The 23,099-nt window shown below is 42.4% G+C and overlaps 2 protein-coding genes across 2 annotated transcripts; both read left to right on the forward strand.

Moving 5' to 3' along the window:
• Positions 1-4,508: 4,508 nt before the first annotated feature.
• On the forward strand, positions 4,509-5,444 carry LOC132583391 (olfactory receptor 1N1-like). Its single transcript, XM_060255041.1, has one exon. It carries the CDS (start codon positions 4,518-4,520, stop codon positions 5,442-5,444), a length of 927 nt encoding a protein of 308 aa, XP_060111024.1. The 5' UTR covers positions 4,509-4,517.
• A 15,878-nt stretch (positions 5,445-21,322) lies between these two features.
• On the forward strand, positions 21,323-22,273 carry LOC132583394 (olfactory receptor 5F1-like). Its single transcript, XM_060255042.1, has one exon. It carries the CDS (start codon positions 21,323-21,325, stop codon positions 22,271-22,273), a length of 951 nt encoding a protein of 316 aa, XP_060111025.1.
• The last annotated feature ends 826 nt before the right edge of the window (positions 22,274-23,099 follow it).

The following is a 23,099-nucleotide window of genomic DNA, read 5'->3' on the forward strand; positions in this document are numbered from 1 at the left end:
GCAAAATCCGCTTGCATATGGTCACTGAAGCAACCACTGGATGTACTATTTTCCCATCCCACACTTTATTGTTTGCAAGACTGAAGATTATACCTACTATAGTAATGTAGAGAAAATTTTTGAATAGGCCTTAGATAGAATCTGCCCTTGTGCAACAGGACTGATACATCCTTTCACACTCTGCTGGAGGGCAGATTTTTTTGAGATTATGAGGAATTATTCAGTCAATTCCCCCCCCCCCCAAAAAAAAATGCTACTTCTAAACTGTGGAGGTCTTGTGAGCAAAAATTCTACTTTTTGAGCTTCTGGCATTAAAGTTGTGAGCTACTACATAAATTAGTTTGCCCTGGGGTCATTTTTTCTGAGCTAAGACAAAGATTCGTGAGCTGGAAGCTAAAATACTGTGAACTAGCTCACACTAACTCAGTTTATAGGGAACAGCCCCTGGAAACCTTGGCACTTTTGCTCAGTGATAAGGATCCTTCCCCCCCCCCCCAAAATAAACTTTATTAAGCTTTAATATTCAAGTCACATCCAAAGCTATGAAATGGAATTTTATACCACTCACATCACATAATTTCAGATCCCCTAAGAGGGAAGATCTTTGTCTGTATATGTACATGACAAGCTTACTAATAACAATAACCAGTACAAACCGGTAAACAAATGAAACAGTTAGAACAATTAGATTAGTTGTTGTTATTAAACCAATTGCACAGTTGACTGAGTTAAAGACTGAGTTAAAGAAAAGAAAGATTACAGCTAAACATATAAACTCATTCTCAGTTAATAAAAAGCAAAGTCTAAGTACTTATGTGGTACTTTGAGCTCAGGTATTTTATTAGATTGTATAAAATCAAAAAATCCAAACCATTTTTCTAGAAATGTATCTTCCTTGTTTTCAGAAGAATCCATTTTAACTAAATTTGAAGCTATTTTATCCATCACGACTATTATCAAGGACAGAATGAGTAGGCACATTGATGAACACGAGTTAGTGAGGAAGACTCAGCATGGGTTCTGTAAGGGAAGATCTTGCCTCACTAACCTGTTACATTTCTTTGCGGGGGTGAACAAACATGTGGACAAAGGAGACCCAATAGATGTTGTTTACCTTGACTTCCAGAAAGCTTTTGATAAAGTTCCTCATCAAAGGCTCCTTTGAAAGCTCAAGAGTCATGGAGTAAAAGGACAGGTCCTCTTGTGGATCAAAAACTGGCTGATTAATAGGAAGCAGAGAATGAGTATAAATGGGCAGTCTTTGCAGTGGAGGACAGTAAGCAGTGGGGTGCCGCAGGGCTCAGTACTGGGTCTCATGCTCTTTAACTTGTTCATAAATGAGTTGGAGTTGGGAGTGAGCAGTGAAGTGGCCAAGTTTGCAGATGACATTAAATTGTTCAGGGTGGTGAGAACCAGAGAGGATTGTGAGGCACTCCAAAGGGATCTGTTGAGGCTGGGTGAGTGGGCATCAATGTGGCAGATGAAGTTCAATGTGGCCAAGGGCAAAGTAATGCACATTGGGGCCAAGAATCCCAGCTACAAATACAAGTTGATGGGGTGTGAACTGGCAGAGACTGACCAAGAGAGAGATCTTGGGGTCGTGGTAGATAACTCACTGAAAATGTCAAGACAGTGTGCGATTGCAATAAAAAAGGCCAACGCCATGCTGGGAATTATTAGGAAGGGAACTGATAACAAATAGCCAGTATCATAATGTCCCTGTATAAATCGATGGTGCGGTCTCATTTGGAGTACTGTGTGCAGTTCTGGTCACCGCACCTCAAAAAGGATATTATAGCATTGGAGAAAGTCCAGAAAAGGGCAACTAGAATGATAAAAGGGCTGGAACACTTTCCCTATGAAGAAAGGTTAAAACGCTTGGGGCTCTTTAGCTTTGAGAAATGTCAACTGTGGAGTGACATGATAGAGGTTTGCAATATAATGCATGGGATGGAGAAAGTAGAGAAAGAAGTACTTTTCTCCCTTTCTCACAATACAAGAACTCGTGGGCATTCAATGAAATTGCTGAGCAGTCAGGTTAAAACAGATAAAAGGAAGTACTTCTTCACCCAAAGGGTGATTAACATGTGGAATTCACTGCCACAGGAGGTGGTGGCGGCTACAAGCATAGCCAGCTTCAAGAGGGGATTGGATAAAAATATGGAGCAGAGGTCCATCAGTGGCTATTAGATACAGTGTGTGTGTGTATGTATATATATATATAATTTTTTGTCCACTGTGTGACACAGAGTGTTACATTGGATGGGTCATTGGCCTGATCCAACATGGCTTCTCTTATGTTCTTATGACTATATCCCAAATCATTGAGTACTATTTCTGGACTGAAGGGACTGCCTTAGATTTCCACAATTTAGCTAGCAATTGTGAAATTTGTCTTGGTCCTTTTAACCCTTGCATCAAATAATAAGAAATAAGTATCTTCTGCTGCTCAAAATTCAGGGCTTTTTTTGTAGCAGGAACTCCTTTGCATATTAGGCTACACCTTCCTGATGTAGCATTCCTCCAAGAGCTTGCAGGGCCCTTCTTACAGCGCCTACTGTAAGTTCTTGGAGGATTGGCTACATCAGGGGTGTGTGGCCTAATATGCAAAAGAGTTCCTGATACAAAAAAAGTTCTGTCAAAATTCATGAATCATTGAGCTTCTAATGATACAAATGGAAAGGGAAGTGCGTTATAAACAGCATTATTTAGCTTTTGTTCCTGGTTATACCATGGTGCCAGCTGAGGGTGCTGAGGTGTGATCTCATCAATGGCTGTAGAAAGCTAGTCTTGACAAGACTCAACTAGGTCATCTAGAGAAATACCTGGGAGCCAGGATCCATCAGGCTCCGCGGGTGAGCTAAAATATGCTTGCCACCTAAATAGGTTTGGGCTGGAACTTCCATATGAGCCTTCAGGACATAGTGGTCTGACCATGCCACTGCTTCAGCAGTAATCCGGTCTACTAAAACTTTCACTGCAAAGATCAGATCGAGCATGTGTCTGGCCTGGTGTGTGGGTGTTGTTACAAATTGGAAGAGTCCTAGTGTTGCCATGGATGACACAAGGTCCGCTGCCTGATTGGAATTCGCATCCTCAGCATGGACATTGAAATCACCCAGGATCAAAAGCCTAGGGTGTTCCAATGCCCAGCCTGCTACAGCCTCCATCAGGGATGGTAAGGCACTGGCCAGTGCATTAAGTGTATGGTACACCAGCCAGATCGCCAATCCCTCCCCAACATCCCACGCCTAACCAGCACATTCAATGCTGTCGGTCTCTGGAGATGGGAGACCTGGAAGGAGTAAGCCTCCCATATGAATAGGGCCACCCCTCCCCACTGCCTGCTAGTCCATGATTGCTGAAAGACTGAGTATCCTGGGGGAGCTACTTTGAGAAGCAAGGGGATTGTAACTCTTTGGTACAGAACAATGACCTAGAAAAGCACAACTCACACTTCTCTGTTGTTGCTTCTCTTCACCATCTGACAGCAAATATTTAAGTATTTGTCTGTAATCGTATCTTAAGTGTTTTATTTTAGCATGCCATCTCTACTCAAAGGAAGGTGGGGACATGTACATTTAATTAACTAAATCATCCTGTATTACTAAAAATGCCAATGCCTTAACTCTCTAACACTATCAATCACAATATTGCAAGAAATCACACAGGCCACTGGGCATAGATTAAGAGAGAATTTCTCTCTCTCCCAAAATATTAGAACTTAGGGGCAACCAGAGAACTTGATGCAAAATAGATTCAAGCTGGACAAAAAGAAATTTAAGTATGGAATTTGCTGCTAGAAGATATAGTGATGGCTGCAAGCAAAGAGAAGTTTAAAAGAGGAGGAATAGAGAAATAGTCCATCTGTGGCACCAAAAGGAAACCTCAACATTTGAGATATGTACCACCTGGAAAAATGCAGTTTGTGCAGTTCGTGGCCGAACCACAAACCAAACTAGAAGGTTCATTCATTCAATCAGGTTTATTATGGTTAAAAGATCAGCAAGGTTAAAAATAAATGAAAAGGCAGTGTTTAAAATACATAAATGTAGGATCGCAGATAAAAGGAAATTCATTCATGAACGGGATCATGGTTTGTGGCTGCACAAACCCCATTGAAAGAGACTACAGTCCCTTTAAACATGGTTTGTAGAAAGAAAAAAAAGAGCTGACTAGTGGAAAGCAGTCTGTTCTGTCCCACTCAGTTGTTTTGGGCTTAAAGGGACTGCACAAGAAAGCTCTCAAAATGGCAAAAAAGATAATAATTGAGGAACAGATTTAAATTAGGTTTTCAAAACAGGAGGAGGTGAGGAAAGCAAAAGGGGGATAATAGACTTCCCAAAACATTCTAAACGCTGTCTAAACACTGATATGGAACATTTTGTTTGTGATTATGTCTCCAAGCTAATTATACTTGAGGATATGAAACAACAAAAAAAGAATATCCATACAACCCCCTCTCCCTAACATATGTCTTACCTATTATTGTTTCACAGACGGAGACACTACATCAAATGTTGAAGAATGGCACAGTTGTCACAGAATTTTTACTGCTGGGACTTTCTAGGAACCCCAAAACCCAGATCTTTCTTTTTGGTCTCTTTCTGCTCATCTACTTGCTAGCCCTGATTGGGAACACTCTTATTCTTCTCATCATCAGTTTCAACAAGAGACTCCACAGCCCCATGTATTTCTTCCTGGCCAATCTCTCTGTCATAGACATTGGGTATACAACTGCCACTGTACCCAAGATGCTAATGAATTACCTCTCCCAGGACAAAACTATCTCTCTAGCTGGCTGTTTCTCCCAGATGTTCTTTTTCATCTCCTTTGGAGGCATTGAATGCCTCCTGCTGGGTGTCATGGCCTATGATCGATATGCTGCCATCTGCCATCCGTTGCATTACAGTGTGCTCATGAGACCCAAAGTTTGTATCTCTTTAGCAGCTGCTGTTTGGATTTTAGGCTTGGCTAACTCAAGTGTGCACACTGTCATGATGTCTCTTTTGTCTTTCTGTCAGGACAATGTCATTCAGCATTTTTTCTGTGACATTCCACCCCTTTTCCAGCTGTCTTGTTCTGACATTCTGGCCAATCAAATTGCTACCTTTGTGGTGGGTGGAGGGGTGGCAATGACTTCCTTTCTGCTTACCCTAGTGTCTTACATCTACATAGTCCTGGCCATCCTCAGGATCCGCACAAAAGAAGGGCGTCTCAAAGCTTTCTCAACCTGTGCTTCTCACCTCACTGTAGTCAACATCTACTTTGGCACCATATTCTTCACATATTTTAAGCCCAACTCCATATACTCTCAGGAGCATGATCAATTCTTGCCTGTTTTGTATGGTATCCTTACACCTATGCTTAATCCAATCATATACAGCTTAAGGAATAAGGATGTGCAAGGGATACTTCGGAAAACCATGTGTAGGACTGTATAAGATAAAGTGGTGAATTTATAAGCTACAATCAGTTTTGGGTAACCTCCTTTAGCATTGGTATTGAAGAAGTAGTACTGAATGCATGTATTAAGTACAACAGAGTAGTTTTATGAAATATTAAAGACTAATTTATTATTATACTAACTAGCAGAAAATCTCATTTTTGGAAGAAATACAAAAGGCCCTAGAAAAATATTCAGGAGGAGAGTGATGAATGTGTAGGCAGCAGGAAGGTAGACAAACAGAATGAAAGAGAAATAAAGAGAGAGACAGAGAAAGAATTTTAATGAAAAGATGGGGAGAAAAGAGTGAGAGAAAGACTCTTTCTCCATTCAGCTTTGCTCCAGATCTACAGAGCACTGAATCCACCTGCTACAAATTCGCATCATTCAAAATGCTTCTACATTTAAAAATATGCTCCTCACATTTTGTGGAGTTTTACTTCTTTATTTGAAAAGAAGGAAGCCCTAGGCAAGGATCCCCCCCTCCCCATGAAGCGATGTGCAGATTGCTGCCACGTGCTGCTTATTTCGCCTGCCTGGGACCCAGGCAACTGAAGGGGGTTGCAGGGCACCTCTCTGCCACTTGGAGGCTGCCTTCCTTTGCCACCACCTCTTTCACCTGCCCAGGAGCTGGGCAGGCCCAGAGCTAGGGCCTCGAGTGCCCCAGGCTGGCACCTGTCCTGTGCCCCCCACTTGCACCTGCCCTGCCGCTGCACCTCCACCCCCACCTACAGTGGCATGATGAAAATTTCATTGGTCTGCTTTGTATGTTTTGGCTATTTCCCCATTTTTGGTGGGGAAATATATTAAAAAGTTTGTCAAATCTTATTCAGTAAAATTCTCACAAGGCATTTGAACAATGTAGCCCAGAAGCATTTTTTGTGGGGGAGGGGGTTAAGAAAGAAAGAGTACAATACAAGTGAGAGGTTCTGGAACTCTGCTCCTGTGAGCTCCTGCCCAAAATGAGGCCTGAGTGAAAGAGATAAAGACAACAAGGAAGATAGAATGAAATAAAAAGACAGAGAAAGAATGAGAAGAATGAAGTGAGAGTTATGTAAAAGTTTGTGAGAAAGGAATAAAATAAAAGGAAAGGAAAAAAGGAAGATAGGGAGACAGAGAAATGACAGGAAGACAGGCAAGCAGGCAGGAAGGTAGGCAGCCATTAGAAGCCTGCCTTTAACCCCCTCCTACTTGCATGTGTGTGTGTGGGGGGAAGCTAAAGGGAGCCTTCAAGTGGCTTCCTGCCTCTTAAAGCAAGCAGCCCACTGTAGTCTAATTTGAATAGAAAGAGCGAAGCCTATTTGCAGGTGGAAAGGGGGCTTGAAAATAGAATGCATAGAATATAGAGAGTCTGTTTCTCTGGTGCTAAGCTCCCCCCCCGCCCCATTGTGAGGGAACATTCCTTTTCTGCCCATTGAAGAGATTTAACTGTTTTCTGTCAGAGTTTGCATCAGTGTATATATTTATTAAATAATGTTCAATGTTATTGAAGCAACTATGTCTGCCGCATTATATTAGTTTACACTGGATTCAACCACAGACTGTGCTGTAAATGAAGAGGTGGAATATTACCCCATAAGGAGGAGTTTCTGGAATATTATATAGATACACACCTCCCAAACAGTATGGGCGGGGTGTGCGTGTGCTGGGCAAGTGCAACTTTGGTGGGGAGTGTTAGTTGGAGGTGGCAAAATGGCAAAATGGTGGCAGTGTTGTTTGTGGGGGGGAGATGAACTGAGGAGAGGCAGTAGTAATCAGTGAGGCTCCAGGAAAACCTCTCAGCAGAGAACCATCTCACTCAAAGTTCATTGGTCTTTTGATGGGGTTCTGGCATTACAGGTGTGACAGTAATGGAAGGGTTAATAGAAAAACTAAGGACTCATAGAGCCTGAGTCACACTGTTTGACCAGGGATACCAGGTGAGATTTGAGAAAACCTGCTGCAAAATCCTGGGAGGTGGGGGAAAGTTGCTTGTGACAGGAAAGAGGGAAGGTAAACTGTATGTGGTCCAGAGTGATTGTGCCCAGGTGGCTCAGGTGTCGAATGAGCCTGTGCACAATAATTGTATACATTTGCTCCATAGGAGACTTGGGCACTGCGGATTTAGGGCGTTAAAGAAAACCCTGGAGCTTGTGCCTAGTTTGAAAGTAAATCCTTGCAAATGTTACTTGGATTGCCAGGTCTGCAAGAAGACCAAAAGCAAGGCGTGTGCTGTTGCTAAAGAAAGCTCAAGGGAAAGCACACGAGCCCTGGAACTAGTCCATTTAGACGTTATTGGCCCATTGCCAAAGAGTCTGTCGGGGAGGAGATACTGCTTGGTGGCCACCGACGACCACACGAGGTACGCGTGGGTTTTCACCATGGTGCATAAGTCTGAGGTGTATAAGACATTCACCAAGTGGGTCAAAGCAGTGGAGAGACAATTAGGGGTTAATCTCCTAGCTGTACAAACCGACAGAGGGGGGGAATTCTTATCTAACCAGATGAAACGTTGGCTGGAGAACAAGGGCATTGCCCACCGTCTGACGAACCCGGCAACGCCCCGAGAAAATGGGCATGGGGCTGTATTGCAGAATGTGATGTATTGCATGTTAGAGGATGCACAACTGCCAATGTCCTATTGGGCAGAAACCATACATGCAGCTGTTTTTTTGCAAAATAGGGTTTGGTGTAATACTGTGAAAAATGTGCCTTACAGGTTACTGTTGAACAAGACCCCAGATTTGAGTTCTTTAAAAGTCTTTGGGTCACGGGCTCGGGTTGGCATCCACTCCACGAGTAGCGGGGAGGGGGATGTCCGGGCAGAGAGCCTAATTTTTCTGGGCTACAAGCCAAGGGCCAGGTGTTATCGTTTCTGCAATAGCAAAAGCAAGATAACACTTAGTAAGAGTGCCCAGTTCAATGAAGAAAGCAGCTGGCCAAGGTTGCACTCCTTGCAGAAACAATTTGTCCTGCTGCCAAGTAGCGATAACGATGTTGGAGCGCAGCCCAGAACTCCAGCCCAGGAGGTGGCACCCAGTGGGGCTGGAGAAGGTGAGCCGAATGCTGGCACAGAGCCCGACGAGCAGAGTCAGGAGGCAGAGCCTCAAATGCAGGAACTGGAGGTAAAGTGTGAGAGTCAGGAGGTTCAACACCCAATTACAGGGGCAGAGCAACCAGCCCAGGAGGTGGGAACAGAGCAACCCGAAGAAGACAAAGCTGGTCCAAGCACAGGGCCACGGGTGTCTGCCAGGTCCACCAAAGGCCAACGTCCCGCTAGGTACAAGTGTCCCTATGTCACTCTGACTGTCAATCCAGACCCACCCGGATTTGAGGAAATGTTAAAAGAAAAGGCTAAGAAATGGAAAGCCTGGGTGGCAGAGTGCGAGGCAAGGGAGAAGGAGGCTGAAGCCAAGCGTCTGAAAGAGCTGGCTGAACAGGAACACGATGATGTGTTTTACAATCATGATGAGTTCCTGAACGAATTCCGGAAAGGGTTCCGAGCTACGTAAATATGAACTGTAATGTTGCTGGTGGACATGTATGTAAACTGTGTAAAGTGTTTTGGTGCACTGGGTTTAAATAGATTAGGAGGTGTGCTGGAGCAAGAATCTACATAAACCCAGTCTGACAGCCACAGTATGACAGCTGGTGATCTAGCTGCCAGGCTAGGTCACAGTGACCTGATCAGCAGACCGGCTTGAGCCGGCAGAAGCCAAGTGATGCAATCTGCTGAGTCAGCATGGCCAGGATTGGCTGCTTGGACTATATATGATCTGTGTGTGCATCACACAGGTCTCTCCCTGTGAGATGGTGGTTAGGCGAAGCACTTTGTCCGTGGAGGTGATATTGTATAGACTGCACAAGAGAGCACTTGTTGTGTATATATGTTAATACACCTTTTGGCACTAGTTGCACGTGTCTGCCTGATTTTCTTTCCTGAAGCCCTGTGTCGGGCAAGTCATCTCCCTCACTCTGCTACTCCCGCTCCGACAATCTGAGGGTGGGGGCCGGAGTGCTTGGAACTCTCAGGAGGAGTGATTGACAGATAATGGCTGGGGAGTCGTCAGTGACTAACTGTCAGAGGGAGACAGTTGAAGAGAGGAGTTGGTTTTTCAGCAGAGAGCTGAAGAGACAGGGAGATATCAGCTGAGAGCTGAGGAGAAGGAACTGAGACAGGAGCTAAGGAGAGACTTCCAGTGAAGTGAAGCTCGCTGCTAGCTCTGTGGAGACAGCCAAGGGGCTGAGGGTGACAAAAAGAGAGTCACAGTGAAAGACCTGAGAGGTCACAGAAACATATACACTTCTCTTAAGAACTAAAGAGGTTGCTGAGGGAGAGATGTGGGTCTAGAGGAGTCAGAAGGGCTGAGAGTAGAGACAGCAGTCGGCTCAAGAGACCAGACACATAAAGCCCAAGAGGCCAACCAAAAATAGGGTTGGAGAGTGAAGAATATATGAACTGTGAACCCTGAGAGACATCAGTAAAATCTGTACTGTAAAGCCTGAACCATTTAGCAACTGTTATTCATCTGAGATACAGTATAACCCATGTAAATACATCCCATCCCCCAGTTGGAGACTGTGTGTAAATAAAATTTTGTGGTTTACTTTTAAGTTCTCTGGTGCCTGTATATTGGGAATAACCGTCGAATCAGCCATGACCCTCTATATACTGAGTTATCCATCCATCTGAAAATAAAACAAAAACCCTGAAGAGACTAGTTTTGAGAAATCCATATTATACCCACCCCTTTGGTTCAGTAGTCGTGAGGTAAAATACAGAAGGAAGGAACAGAAGCTGAAATAGGGGCTGGGGTTGCCATAAGTCACCTCTGAGGGAGCAGGGCGGTCATAACAGGGCTGGCAGTAGGTGGGTCACAGCAAGGCTACCCAATGACAGGGGGAGTGGTAACAGAGTGCAAGGCTACTCCAGTGATAGCCACAACTTCCAATAAAAATTGAGGATTGAGCCACCACATTGAGCTTTTATTATATGCAGCATCCCCTCTAAGCTGAGTTAGCATGAGCTAGCTCACAGATTTTTAGCCTCCAGCTCACAGATATTTGTCTTGGCTCAGGAAGGATGACTCCAGAGCACACTAATTCATGCAGTAGCTCACAACTTTAATGACAGTAGCTCACAAAATAGAATTTTTGCTCACAAGACTCTGAAGCTTAGAGGGAACATTGGTTATATTTATGATTAACTGGAATGTAAGTGTCTCTGGATCATGCCTCATAAATGTGTCTGCATCATACCCACAATATTACAAATATGGCTTTGAAATCTCTAAGCATTCCTTATTTTTATTATTAAAATGTTTACAGTGTTTAAACATTTTTTTTAAATGCAGCCACCTAACACAGTTGGTGAGAGATAATAGTAACAAACAAGTAAATAAATATGTGATTGTGATTGTCATAAATTAAAGGAGTGCATTTAACAACTCAAAACTTAATCAATGGACTGGAGTTCCAACCTCACCCTGTTTTTCCTACAACAACCCACCTCCTTTACAGTGTTAAATATAATAATGTTTTTCTAGAATTCACATGTTGTCTATTAAGCTCCAATTAGAAAACATTATAACCTGAAATCCCACAATCTAATGAGATCAAGAAGTGATGTAGCACACAGACTCCTGGGAACACTCCACAAGAATTTTTAGCATGTTTTTTGAAGTATAATTTGCAACAGCATATTTGATAAGACACAGACTGAACAGATGCTGAGTTTGGTATGTGAGGTTAAAAATATCAACTTCACTGAAGTACTTTTCGAATGAGACTACAAAAGATACTACTTTCAACAAATGTAACAGGTAAACTACATTGTAAAGTCTAATTTATTATAGCTTTTTCATTTATTATTTTTAAAATATGAAAATAGTTTATTTGTTCCTCAGGTTGCCTTAAGATTTATATAGCTGTTTTTCATAGATGATAGATAGATGATGGATGGATAGATAGATAGATAGATAGATAGATAGATAGATAGATAGATAGATAGATAGATAGATAGATAGACAGACAGACAGACAGACAGACAGACAGACAGAGGCTTAGAAGATTTTCTGTGCTATAAGCAATGATATGACATTTACCAGTGAAGGGATGAGAAGTAGCATATATGCTAATGTACCCACCTAGACATATATGTGAAATGTGTACATGCGTATGAATGTAGCTGTATATGTTTGAGTTCTGATTTCATTTTAGTGAGGACAGTTCACAAATACATCAATATTAGTACATGAGCTAATAGAGTCTTGCAGATGGTCTCTCAAAGCAATGAGCTAGGAGACCAAGAATCAAATCCCACTCAGCAGTATAACTAGTTCATTGATTTTTGGTGAGTTGTTCTGTCTCAGCCTAACTGACCTCAAATGCTGATGTGAGAATAAAACAGAGGGGGAGACCCAGGGATTTTGCTCTGAGTTCCTTGGAGGAAGGCAAATAATATATACAGATGCACTATTCTATCTACCTTTCACTTGCAAAGGAAGAGGGTCACTGACATTTTGGACTTTTCCCAGAAAGCTAACTAACTAATCAAGCTGGAAAAACATTTCACAAAATTACCTCTAATTTATGTATGATATGGGGTATTAAGGAAAATAGTGGATGTATTAATCACAGAAGGCATCTCTTCATGCTGTGATTTTTCTGTCTACTACTGGAACAATTTCCTCATATCACTGACATCTAGTCCATTATAGATCCAGGTGAATAGCCATGTTGTTTGAAGCAGTAAAACAAAGTTAGAGTCCAGTGGCACCTTTAAGACCAACAAATTTGTATTCAAGGTATAAGCTTCATGTGCATCCACACTTCTTGAGAGAGAGTAAGTGAGAGAGAGAGGGTGTGTGTGAATACACATGAAAGCTTAAATCTTTTTTTAAAAAAAACTTTGTTGGTCTTAAAGGAGCCACTGAGCTCTAACTTAGATCTACTCCATTAGGTCACTGGTTTCAGACAACCAACATTTTTGTGCTGCTCTATTTATCTTTAGAAGCTGGACTTCAGAGTCGCAAGATTCATGCTGTAATGGATAAGGTGGACAGGTCTTGATGGTAATGTTTGATTTTGGGCTTAAAGCTGGTTAACAGATCTTGAAATAAATCAGTTCTCTAGATAAGATTATATCTAATACGTAGTAAGTATTTGAACAGAATGATGGGAGGTAGAAGATGGGGTGAAGACAGGTGTAGTGTAAAATGGACATATTTGATCCCATCCCTTCCTTATAATATCAGTGCATACTTATCCAGGAATACTATTGAACATAGTATGACTTGCTTCTGAGTAGACATTCATTGCATTATTAGTAACTCAGCAAGAAAAGTTGCTTTAAATAGTATGATATAAAGCAAGAAGAAATAAGAGGAGATAGTGGAGGATGCTCTAATTATGAGAATTCAAGCCATTCTATCCAAACCATTCATCTTCTTTGATGAAATGTGTCCTCAAATTCAGGGAGGATGGTACTGGAATTTCTTTCTTCCATTTTTTTTTAATTGATTAACACCGATGTTAACAAAGAGAAAAACATGCACAGACAAAATTATCCAGTAAAAAGTGTTAAGTGATTCATTACTATAAAACATATTTTAGTACTTGGGTTTTTAAAAGTATTTATATAAATAGACACCCCCACAACTCAGTATACAAAAAGATATTTCATCTCAACAACATTCTCCATTACACCCTTGGACTTTAGCACCACCAATAAGTCTAATTCATACATACCACTCCATAACTTTCCCCAGCTATTCAATTTCCTGGGAACTTGGACTTCTTTTTCAGTGTCTAGCAGGGACAACCTATGCTGCGATGATTATGTTAAGAATTATCACCTGCTACAGCCTGGGAAACTCTGTAGCAGGGTTCAGGAGAAAAATAAATCAGGAGATGACAGTACAGTTGTAGCAAAGCAACCAGAAATTCTCTTCATTTTATTGTCCAGAAATGCTGACACTGTATAATTTCTTATACTCTACCTGGGATCCAATACTATGGGGCGAAAGTTCAGTTCCTGGGGATACTAGAGAATTGCTAGAGAATGTCAAGCATGCGGATTCAATGACGAGTCGAAGTTGTTACAAAGACTAAGTTTATTAATAGACCGATACTTTTGGCATAGTCATCTCTTGAGAGTAATGAAACTGATACACTGATACAATACATTTAAGGCTTATTTCAAAGGAATTCCAAGGGATGGGTTTAGATAGATAGATAGATAGATAGATGATAGATGATAGATAGATAGATAGATAGATAGATAGATAGATAGATAGATAGATAGATAGATAGATAGATAGATAGATAGATAGATAGATAGATAGATAGATAATTTTATTTATATCCCGCCCTCCCCGCCGGAGCAGGCTCAGGGCGGCTAACAACATCATTCAGTTATACAAAAAACAAAGTTACATTTAACATTAAAATTCTGATAAGTTTAAAATTAATTAATTAATTAATTAAGTGATAAAAGTGCTAATGCTATTTGTTCTTTTATGATGGCGGTAATCATTAGCAATTACTTTCTTCATCAGCGAAAGCCAGTTGGAAGAGGAAGGTCTTGCAGGCCCTGCGGAACTGTTCAAGGTCCCGCAGGGCCCGCATTTCCTCTGGAAGTTGGTTCCATAGGTTCGGGGCTACAGAGGAGAAGGTCCGATTGCGGGTGCATTGCAGCTTCACCAATCTTGGTCCGGGGGTGGTCAACAAGTTTTTTCCAGCTGACCTCAGTGCTCTCTGGGGTTCATATGGGGAAAGACGGTCCCTAAGGTAGACAGGTCCTCGACCATATAGGGCTTTAAAGGTAATGACCAGCACTTTGTAACGAACCAGGTATATAACTGGCAGCCAGTGCAGCTCGCGCAGTCCAGGCTGTATGTGCTCCCATTTAGGGAGCCCCAGCAACAGTCTGGCCGCTGCGTTCTGCACCAGCTGCAGCTTCCGGGTTCGGTACAGAGGCAGCCCCATATAGAGGGCATTACAGTAATGCAGTCTCGAGGTGACCGTTGCGTGAAGTACCGTTGCCAGATCTTGGCGCTCTAGGAAGGGAGCCAGCTGCCTTGCCCGCCTCAGGTGGAAAAAGGCTGACTTGGCAGTGGCTGCAATCTGGGCCTCCATTGATAATGAAGGCTCCAGTAGAACTCCCAGACTCCTAACCCGGTGCGCCGCTTTCAGTGGTGCCCCGTCGAAGACCGGAAGAGGTATTTCCCCTTCCCGGGCGCCCCGACCCAGGCAAAGGACTTCTGTCTTCACTGGATTCAGTTTCAGCCCGCTCCCCCTCAACCACGTTGCCATATCCTGCAAGGCCCGGTCTAAATTCTCAGGGACGCAGTCAGGCCGGCCATCCATCAGCAGATAGAGTTGGGTGTCATCTGCATATTGATGGCACCCAAGTCCATATCTCCTGGCAATCTGGGCAAGAGGGCGCATATAGATATTGAATAACATTGGTGAGAGAACTGCCCCCTGAGGCACTCCATAATCCAGTGTGCTCCTCCGGGACCGCTCGCCACCAATTGCCACCCTTTGTCCCCGATCCTTGAGGAAGGAGGAGAGCCATTGTATGGCAGACCCCCTCACCCCTATATCGGTGAGGCGGCGGGTCAGTAGCCGATGGTCGACCATGTCGAACGCGGCCGACAGATCTAACAACATCAGCACCGCCACACCGCCCCGATCCAGGTGCCGTTGGAGATCATCTACCAGGGCGACCAGTACTGTCTCTGTCCCATAACCCGGGCGAAAGCCGGACTGACAAGGGTCTAGGATGGAAGCATCATCCAGAAAGCTCTGCAACTGCAACGCCACTGCCCTCTCTATTATTTTACCTAAAAACGGTAAATTAGAGACCGGTCGGTAGTTTGCCAATTCGGCCGGATCTGCTGTACTTTTTTTCAAGAGGGGTCGGACCAAGGCCTCTTTCAGAGGTGATGGAAAGCGCCCCTCCGAGAGGGATCTATTTATGATGTCCCGTAGAGGACATTCAAGCTCCCTCAGGCAGGATTTAATTAGCCAGGAGGGGCATGGGTCCAGGTCGCAAGTTGTAGGGCGCGCAGAGGAGAGAATTCCGTCAACTTCCTCCAGGCTGAGCGGGTCGAAATGATCCAGAGTTAAATCAGAAGACAGGCATAGGGCCTCGGGCTCATGTACTGTATCTAAGGTGATGGGCAGGTCCTGGCGGAGCGACGTGATTTTGTCTGCAAAAAATTTTGCAAAAGCCTCACAGCCTATTTCTAATTCTCTAACATCTGGTCTGCCCTGGGGCAGTGTAGTTAAATGTCCAATTATTTTAAACAATTGTGCCGGGCACGAATTTGCAGACGCAATCTTGGCCGCGAAGTACTTCTTCGCGGCCTTGACTGCCATCTCATACGACCTCATAAACGTTCTATAGGATTTTCTCGCCGCTTCGCCACGAGTGCGCCGCCACTGCCTCTCTAGTCGTCGGAGTCCTTGTTTCAACCGGCGTAGCTCCAGGGTATACCAAGGAGCCAGCCTTGAACGAGGGCGCAGAGGATGTCAGGGTGCGATCTTGTTGATTGCCCCAGATAGCCGGTCTTGCCAGGCATCAACCAGGGCATCAAGGGAATCACAAGGGGGCCAAGGATCCCGAAGAGCTGTTTGGAACCGTTCCGGGTCCATCAGGCTCCGCGGGCGAGCCAAAATAGGCTCTCCGCACTTACAGGGTTGTGGTAGCGTCTCCATACGAGCCTTGAGGGCTAAGTGATCCGACCATGGTATCGCCTCCGTTGCTATTTCATTCACTTTAATCCCGGCCGCAAAGATCAGATCTAATGTGTGCCCAGCCTGATGCGTGGGAGTCGTGACAAATTGGGAGAGTCCCAGTGTCGCCATGGAAGACACTAGGTCCATCGCCTGAGTGGAAGCCGCGTCATCGGCGTGAACATTGAAGTCACCCAGGACCAGAAGCCCTGGGTACTCCAATGCCCAGCCGGACACCGCCTCCATCAGGGATGGTAAGGCGCTGGCCGGTGCGTTAGGCGGATGGTACACCAGCCAGATCGCCAACCTCTCCCCGACATCCAATGCAAGGCCGACACATTCAACACCATCGATCTTTGGGGCCGGGAGGGCCCGGAAGGAGTAAGCCTCCCGTATGAATACCGCCACCCTGCCCCCCGCCCGCTAATCTGCGACTGGTGGAAGACCGAGTAACCCGGGGGAGTTATCTGGGAGAGTGCCATTGTCTCTCCCTCTTGAACCCAGGTCTCGGTCACGCAAGCCAGGTCTGCATCCTGCCGAAACAGGAAGTCCCTAATGGTCTCGATCTTATTATTTATAGACCTGGCATTGCATAACACCAGTGTCGGACGCGGGCAATTTCTCTTGGTCCCCCTACTTGTCACCGTTGGGATGGGAAGTAGACTAGAAGGGGGCTGAGCACTGTTTTGTCTCTGTCTCCTTCTCTCATATCTTTGTCCATTCCCACCGTCATATCTTCCCCTCCCCAGGAGCACTGGAATCCCCTGACCAGTCATCCCAAGCCTATTCTTTGATGGTTATATTAAGTTCGGCTGACTAGTTTACATGCACAGCACAGATCCCCGGCCCACCCCCGTCCTCAGTTCCCAATTGTCTAGATCACCAAAATCTTTCCTAATTGATTAGTAAATAAATAATTCTTACTTAGCACAGTACTAAAACCTAATTCTTAAAATTTTTAAAGTGCTAACATGAATAAATAATCAATCAATTAATTAATCCTATATGCATTTAATTACATAAAATACACAATAATAATCCGACTTCTAATCAATTTAAAATTTCTTATCCAATTTCTAATCAATTTAAAATTAATTCATTGTTAATAATTCTAATAGGTGATCAATAGTTAATTAGGCAACAAAGATGAAATTAAGGAAGTGAGGTAGGGTGTAGTTCTTAAAGTGCTGTTAGTTGGTGTAAAAAATTTTTAGAAACGAATGTCCAGGTTTTAGGCGTCTTTGGCGCTTCGTGGCGGCTTTAAAGTGCAGGTGCTGTTTTCTGGTATAGAGACAGTTTTTGGGTGCTGTTCTTAGTATAATTTTTTGAAGCATGGATGGAAGAGCTTCTTGGCTGATGGCCCTGCCTCGGGTGAGGGGGGTGTGGGGGCAGAAGAATACGGGAGCAGGGTAGCATTCACACATAAACCATCATAAATGTCTACGTTCCCATAGCATTATCTGGACTTTGTCCTTGCTTTCTGGGAAGGCACTGATTATTTAGTTTCTGTTCTCACTACTCCTAATTACAAGCCATAAAGCAAGGAGGGGGGAAGGGATAGAATAACAAGTTAACACAGTGGGATCCTTCATGACACTTCCCAGACCAGACTTACACAGGGCCCTAAAATAATTAATTACCAATGGAATTTTACCATGCTTGAGACCCTGTATAATTGCTTATACTATACCTGGGATCCAATACTATGGGGCAAAAGTTCAGTTCCTGGGGATACTAGAGACCTCATATTCACTTTATTAATAGCAGCAGAGAATTTATTAGCTACAAACTGCAGGGCTCTTAATATTCTGACATTGTACCAGTGACATTTAAAGACCTGGGGATATTTTATGCTGGACAAAATTAAATATTGGGTGGAGTGATTTGAGGGTAATCTGTCATCACATAATGTGATGAATAAGTGTTCAGCATGGATAAATATTTTTTTCTGGTGAATTAAAAACCTCACAAACATCCCAGACATCTAGGACTGAATATTTGCTTTTGTTTCATTGACAAGTTAGTTTGCTGCATTTTTTTGTTCTAATAAGAATCCATAATAACAAATTTTGTATATTGGTTTGAAAATATGACAGACTGTAACTGCAATTCATTTGGTTGACTACACAATAAGAGTTTAAAAATAAAAAAGAAGGAAATGTTCACCCTTAGAGGTCACTATGACATATTTATCTCATTAATTGGAATGGTTTTTCTAAGATAAATGAATACACTAATTACAGTTATACATAAGAGATGATGAATCTATCACATAATTTGCAGGAATTATCCTGAATCATGTGCCTTAAAATAATCATCCCTATAGCATAGCCATTGCAGAAGATATTTTGCTATGGACATGGCTTAGGGAGATGCATCTGTATGTCTGAGAAATCCATAGAACACCAACCTGAGGGGGAAAAGATGACATTCATTTCAGTGATTCCAAGGAAGCAATTACAAAACTGTACTTTTGACCTTTGAATGGAAACTCTCCAGGAAAAGGAAAATAGTAAGTATATAAAAACTTGCTACCACAACCAATGACTTTAAGTGATTCACAAGTGGAAATATAAACCAATTTGGCACAGTTTGCTTGTACAAATTCTTGTTCAAAACAAAAAGCTTTCCTTGCTAGATATAGAACCCAGAAATGGGTTCCACAAGTTATTTCATAAACAGGCTTGAAAATAAGGATACAAGAGCTCTAGTGCAACCAGAAACTTTGTGCTGGATCCAAGCCAATATCTACAATGCAGAAGAAAAGCCAGTGGAAATGGAAGGAAAATGGAGAATGTGCAGAGATTTTCCCCCCTAAAATATATATATATATTTTGCAGTCTCAGTACTGTTCCCCCTGGCACTCAGATCTTCTCACAATCAAATCAATAAATAACTACAGGTATATAAAAAGTCAAAAAGATTATGCATGGCAAAGAAAAAAATTAACAAATAAATTATTGTAAATGCCCTTGAATCAGAAATGTGTCATAATGCATATTCATGGAAGAACCTGAGGCTATGACAGATAGAGTACAGATATTTCTGTTTTAAAGAAATATATGCATGCACACATTCAAAGGACTGATAACAAGAGAAAGAACTGAACTGTTAAAAATCAACAGTTCATTAAATAATAGTCATAAATACTGTGCTCGTGGAAGGAGGTCTTCTGTTCAGAGATGGAATAGGAGTAGAAGATTTTTTATTCGCCATTGAGAAGATCCCCCCCCCTCCATTTGTAAGGTATTATATTTAGATCCAGCCAAATTTTTGAAAAAAGTTATTGCAATAATAATAGCAATATACTGGATAACTATATGTTTGAATTAGAAATTAGAATATTATTTATTTTAACCAACAGAAACAAATGCATCTGAGATTCTCAAAACAAAACAGTTTTAGTTAATAAAGAACCACCTCTCATTCAAGAGATGGTTGGGTAAATTCTAGAAGTTAGTGCTCATCTCACACCTCTGATACTTTGTTTGGACAAGTCCCATTAAATAAAACAGGACTATCCTGTTGACCTGCATATGATTTCTCCCTTAATTATGGCCAATTTAGAGGGAGGTCCGGTGACATCACTAATATATGTTTTTTTCCTTGGATGATACAAACTAGTTTACACAGTCTAGTTCTGTTGATTTTGACAAATCCAGGGTGATGCAAAACATCTGAAAGACAGGAAATATAGAATAAATACCTGGAATAAATCCTAGATGGAGGATTACAACATTACAATTCAGTTTTGGCTTATATTTCATTATATCCTTCCATCTCAGATTTATACCTATTATTTCTGCTTGATAATTCGGTAACAGAAAAAAAGCCCACAGGAAAAAAGTTCACAGAGAAAAACTTGCAGTCACAAATGCTCTCAGAAAAAAAAGCCCCCACAGAAAATGCTCACATGGAAATAAGCTCACATGGGAAAAAGTCCACACAGAAAAAAGCCCACAAAGAAAAAAGTCCACACGGAAAGAAGCACACATGGAAAAATACCATGTAAAGCATCGTAGATATTTATAATTGTGGATAACCATTTATGAATGAACAGGTATTACCTATATGCTGTTATTTTAGGATCAAAATACGTTATGTTCACATGCAACAATTTGTGTTGTGATTTTATCAAGTATAATTAAATAATATTTTTGCTAAGTTATTTGTATATTTGGTGAACTGCAGAGGGACCCAGCTTCCCAAATGGCCAATGTGTGGGAGTAGGAGAGGTAGGCAGCAGCCATTTGGCAAGCTGGATGTCTCTGCATATCTATGGTGCTTTACATGGTATTTTTCCATGTGAGTTTCTTTTCATATGGGCTTTTTTCCTTGCAGGGTTTTTTCTGTGTGGGCATTTTTCTATGTGGGCTTTTTTCCTGTGAGCATTTATGACTGTGGGGTTTTTCTGTGAGCTTTTTTTCCTGTGGACTTTTTTCATGGAACTGATCATTCCAACTTTTTGGATGCTGTTTACCATCCTGGCTCTGCTATACACTTTTGGCTTTCTGGACGACCTCTTTTGTTTGTTGTGCAGTTGATTTCAGCAAGACTTCTTCCCAAAAGGAAGTAGCCTAAAAACCTGAATGCATCCTGCCCACTGCCAAAAACTACAAAACCTTTCTCTTGTCATTTATTCAGTAGTCTGACCACCATCCAGTGAGAAAGCAAGGGAACTACATTTGACATTGTCTGATTTCTTTCTTATCAAGAAGATTTCAATGGCCTACCAAAGTGTGTTTAAATTTACAAAGCAAGGGTATCTCCACATAAACTTGTAGACATAGATAACGGCCATTTGTTAAATGAGTCCAAGAATGCACTCTTGCTTTAAGCAAAGATGAAGTACTTTTCAAGGTCTGGCCAAGGTTGATATGGTTCAAGAATTCCAGCAGCAGAAGAGTTAAGTGGCCCACTAGAAATGGGATAATGGCCGACCAATAGAATGTACTCCACCCTATTCTATGGCCTACATGATGCATTTGTATCTTCTGAAAGTAAAATTGAATTTTAAAAGTGTATTCATCATGGGAAGTAAATAATAAAAACTGAGTGCTGACTTTCTCTCTTTTCTTTATGAAACTATCCACATTAACAAATCAGACTACTGTACCCTTTTCTGCGAATGAAAGTCCACTGTCCTGCATGAAGATGGACTTCATCAAGCCTCTGGGAAGACAGAATCAGACCAGTATCACAGAGTTTGTTCTCTTGGGATTCTCTGTTGACCCAAAGAAAAAGTCTCTTCTCTTTGCTCTTGGCTTATTAGTCTATCTGTTAACTTTGGTGGGGAATCTAGCCATCATTACCTTGATCCAGATAGATCAATGCCTCCAAACTCCCATGTACTTCCTCCTGGGTAATCTGTCTTTTATTGAGATCTGTTATACTTCCACCACTGCCCCAAAGATGTTGTGGGACCTCTTACTGGGAGACAGGACAATCTCTTTTGTAGGATGTGCACTCCAGTTGTATTTCTTTGTCACATTAGGGGGCACAGAGTGTGTGCTTCTCTTAGCCATGGCATATGACCGCTACGTAGCTATCTGCCACCCACTGCGCTACACCCTTCTCATGAGCCAGAAAATATGTTGGGGACTCCTAGCATGTTCCTGGGCTATTGGAAACTTAAATTCCATAGTCAACACAGCCTTGGTTTTCTCCCTTGACTTTTGCCACTCCAATGAAATTGACCACTTCTTCTGTGACATACCTCCTCTTCTGCAACTCTCTTGCTCTGATACCTCAGTTAGCCAGTTGGTGACCTTTAACCTCTCTGGGAGTAACATGATTGTGGCTTTTGGTCTGATTCTTCTCTCCTACATCCTCATTGTCTCCTCAGTGCTGAAAATGCATACAGCTCAAGGTAGGATCAAGGCATTTTCCACTTGTGTTTCCCATCTCACTGTAGTGAGCATCTTCTATGGCACCCTCATGTATACTTACATACGCCCTTCCTCCAGTCATTCCATGGAGCAGGACCGCCTGGTTGCTGTACTCTATACCATCATTACTCCAATGCTCAATCCCCTGATCTACAGTTTGAGGAATAAGGAAGTGCAGGGAGCAGTTCAGCGAGCCCTTAGTAAGTACAGGGGGTAGGTAGGTATATATTTGGCAGCTTTGAAAGGTGACCTCCCCAAGAATAGAATACAATTGATTGAAAACACTATTGTTGTTTTCCCCCCTTTCTTTTCAACCTTGATGTGATTATTTATTTATTTACTTTGACTTACAACCCACTCTCCCCTGTGCAGCAGGGCTCAATTAAAACAATATCCCAATTTAACACTTTAAAATTCAGAGAGAAGTTACAATTTACAATTTACAGATGGCACATACAGCACACTTTTTGTGTCCTCAGTCTGTAGAGGAAAGGAAAGAGGAAGCCAGGCTAGATGGAAATACTATTACTGTCCTCAGTCATAGGCTTGGTGGAATATCTCTGCCTTGCAGGTCCTGTAGAAGTGCATTAGGTCCCACAGGGCATGGATCTCATTAGGCAGAGAATTCCATCAGGTCAGCATAGATTGTTACAAAACTTCCAGTATTGATTTATAAGAATGTGTTGTATAAACCATCTAGATCTGGCATATTTTGTGGTTTAACATTATTCATGTCCCCTCCCACCATCTTTGCCTCAGTATTAAAACTTCTAAATTTGCTTACATTCTAAAATCTAAGTTTTATAGCATACTGAGGCCTCTCCCCTCCCCAAACCCTGCACTCATCAGACTTCATCACAAAATCTCCAGGGATAACTCAACATGGAGCTGGAAATTCTAACCAGGGCTGGCCCCAATAATTACTCCTTCAAAGGCCAAAATAGGTCTTGAAAGAGCCCTGCCCCCTCCCTCTTACCTCAGTCCAAGTTCATACAAATGCTAATGGGTCTAACTAGAGAACAGAGCAGGGAGAAAGCAGAGGA

The sequence above is a fragment of the Heteronotia binoei genome, chromosome 15, assembly GCF_032191835.1.
Source record: "Heteronotia binoei isolate CCM8104 ecotype False Entrance Well chromosome 15, APGP_CSIRO_Hbin_v1, whole genome shotgun sequence".
Classification (NCBI taxonomy): Eukaryota; Metazoa; Chordata; class Lepidosauria; order Squamata; family Gekkonidae; genus Heteronotia; species Heteronotia binoei.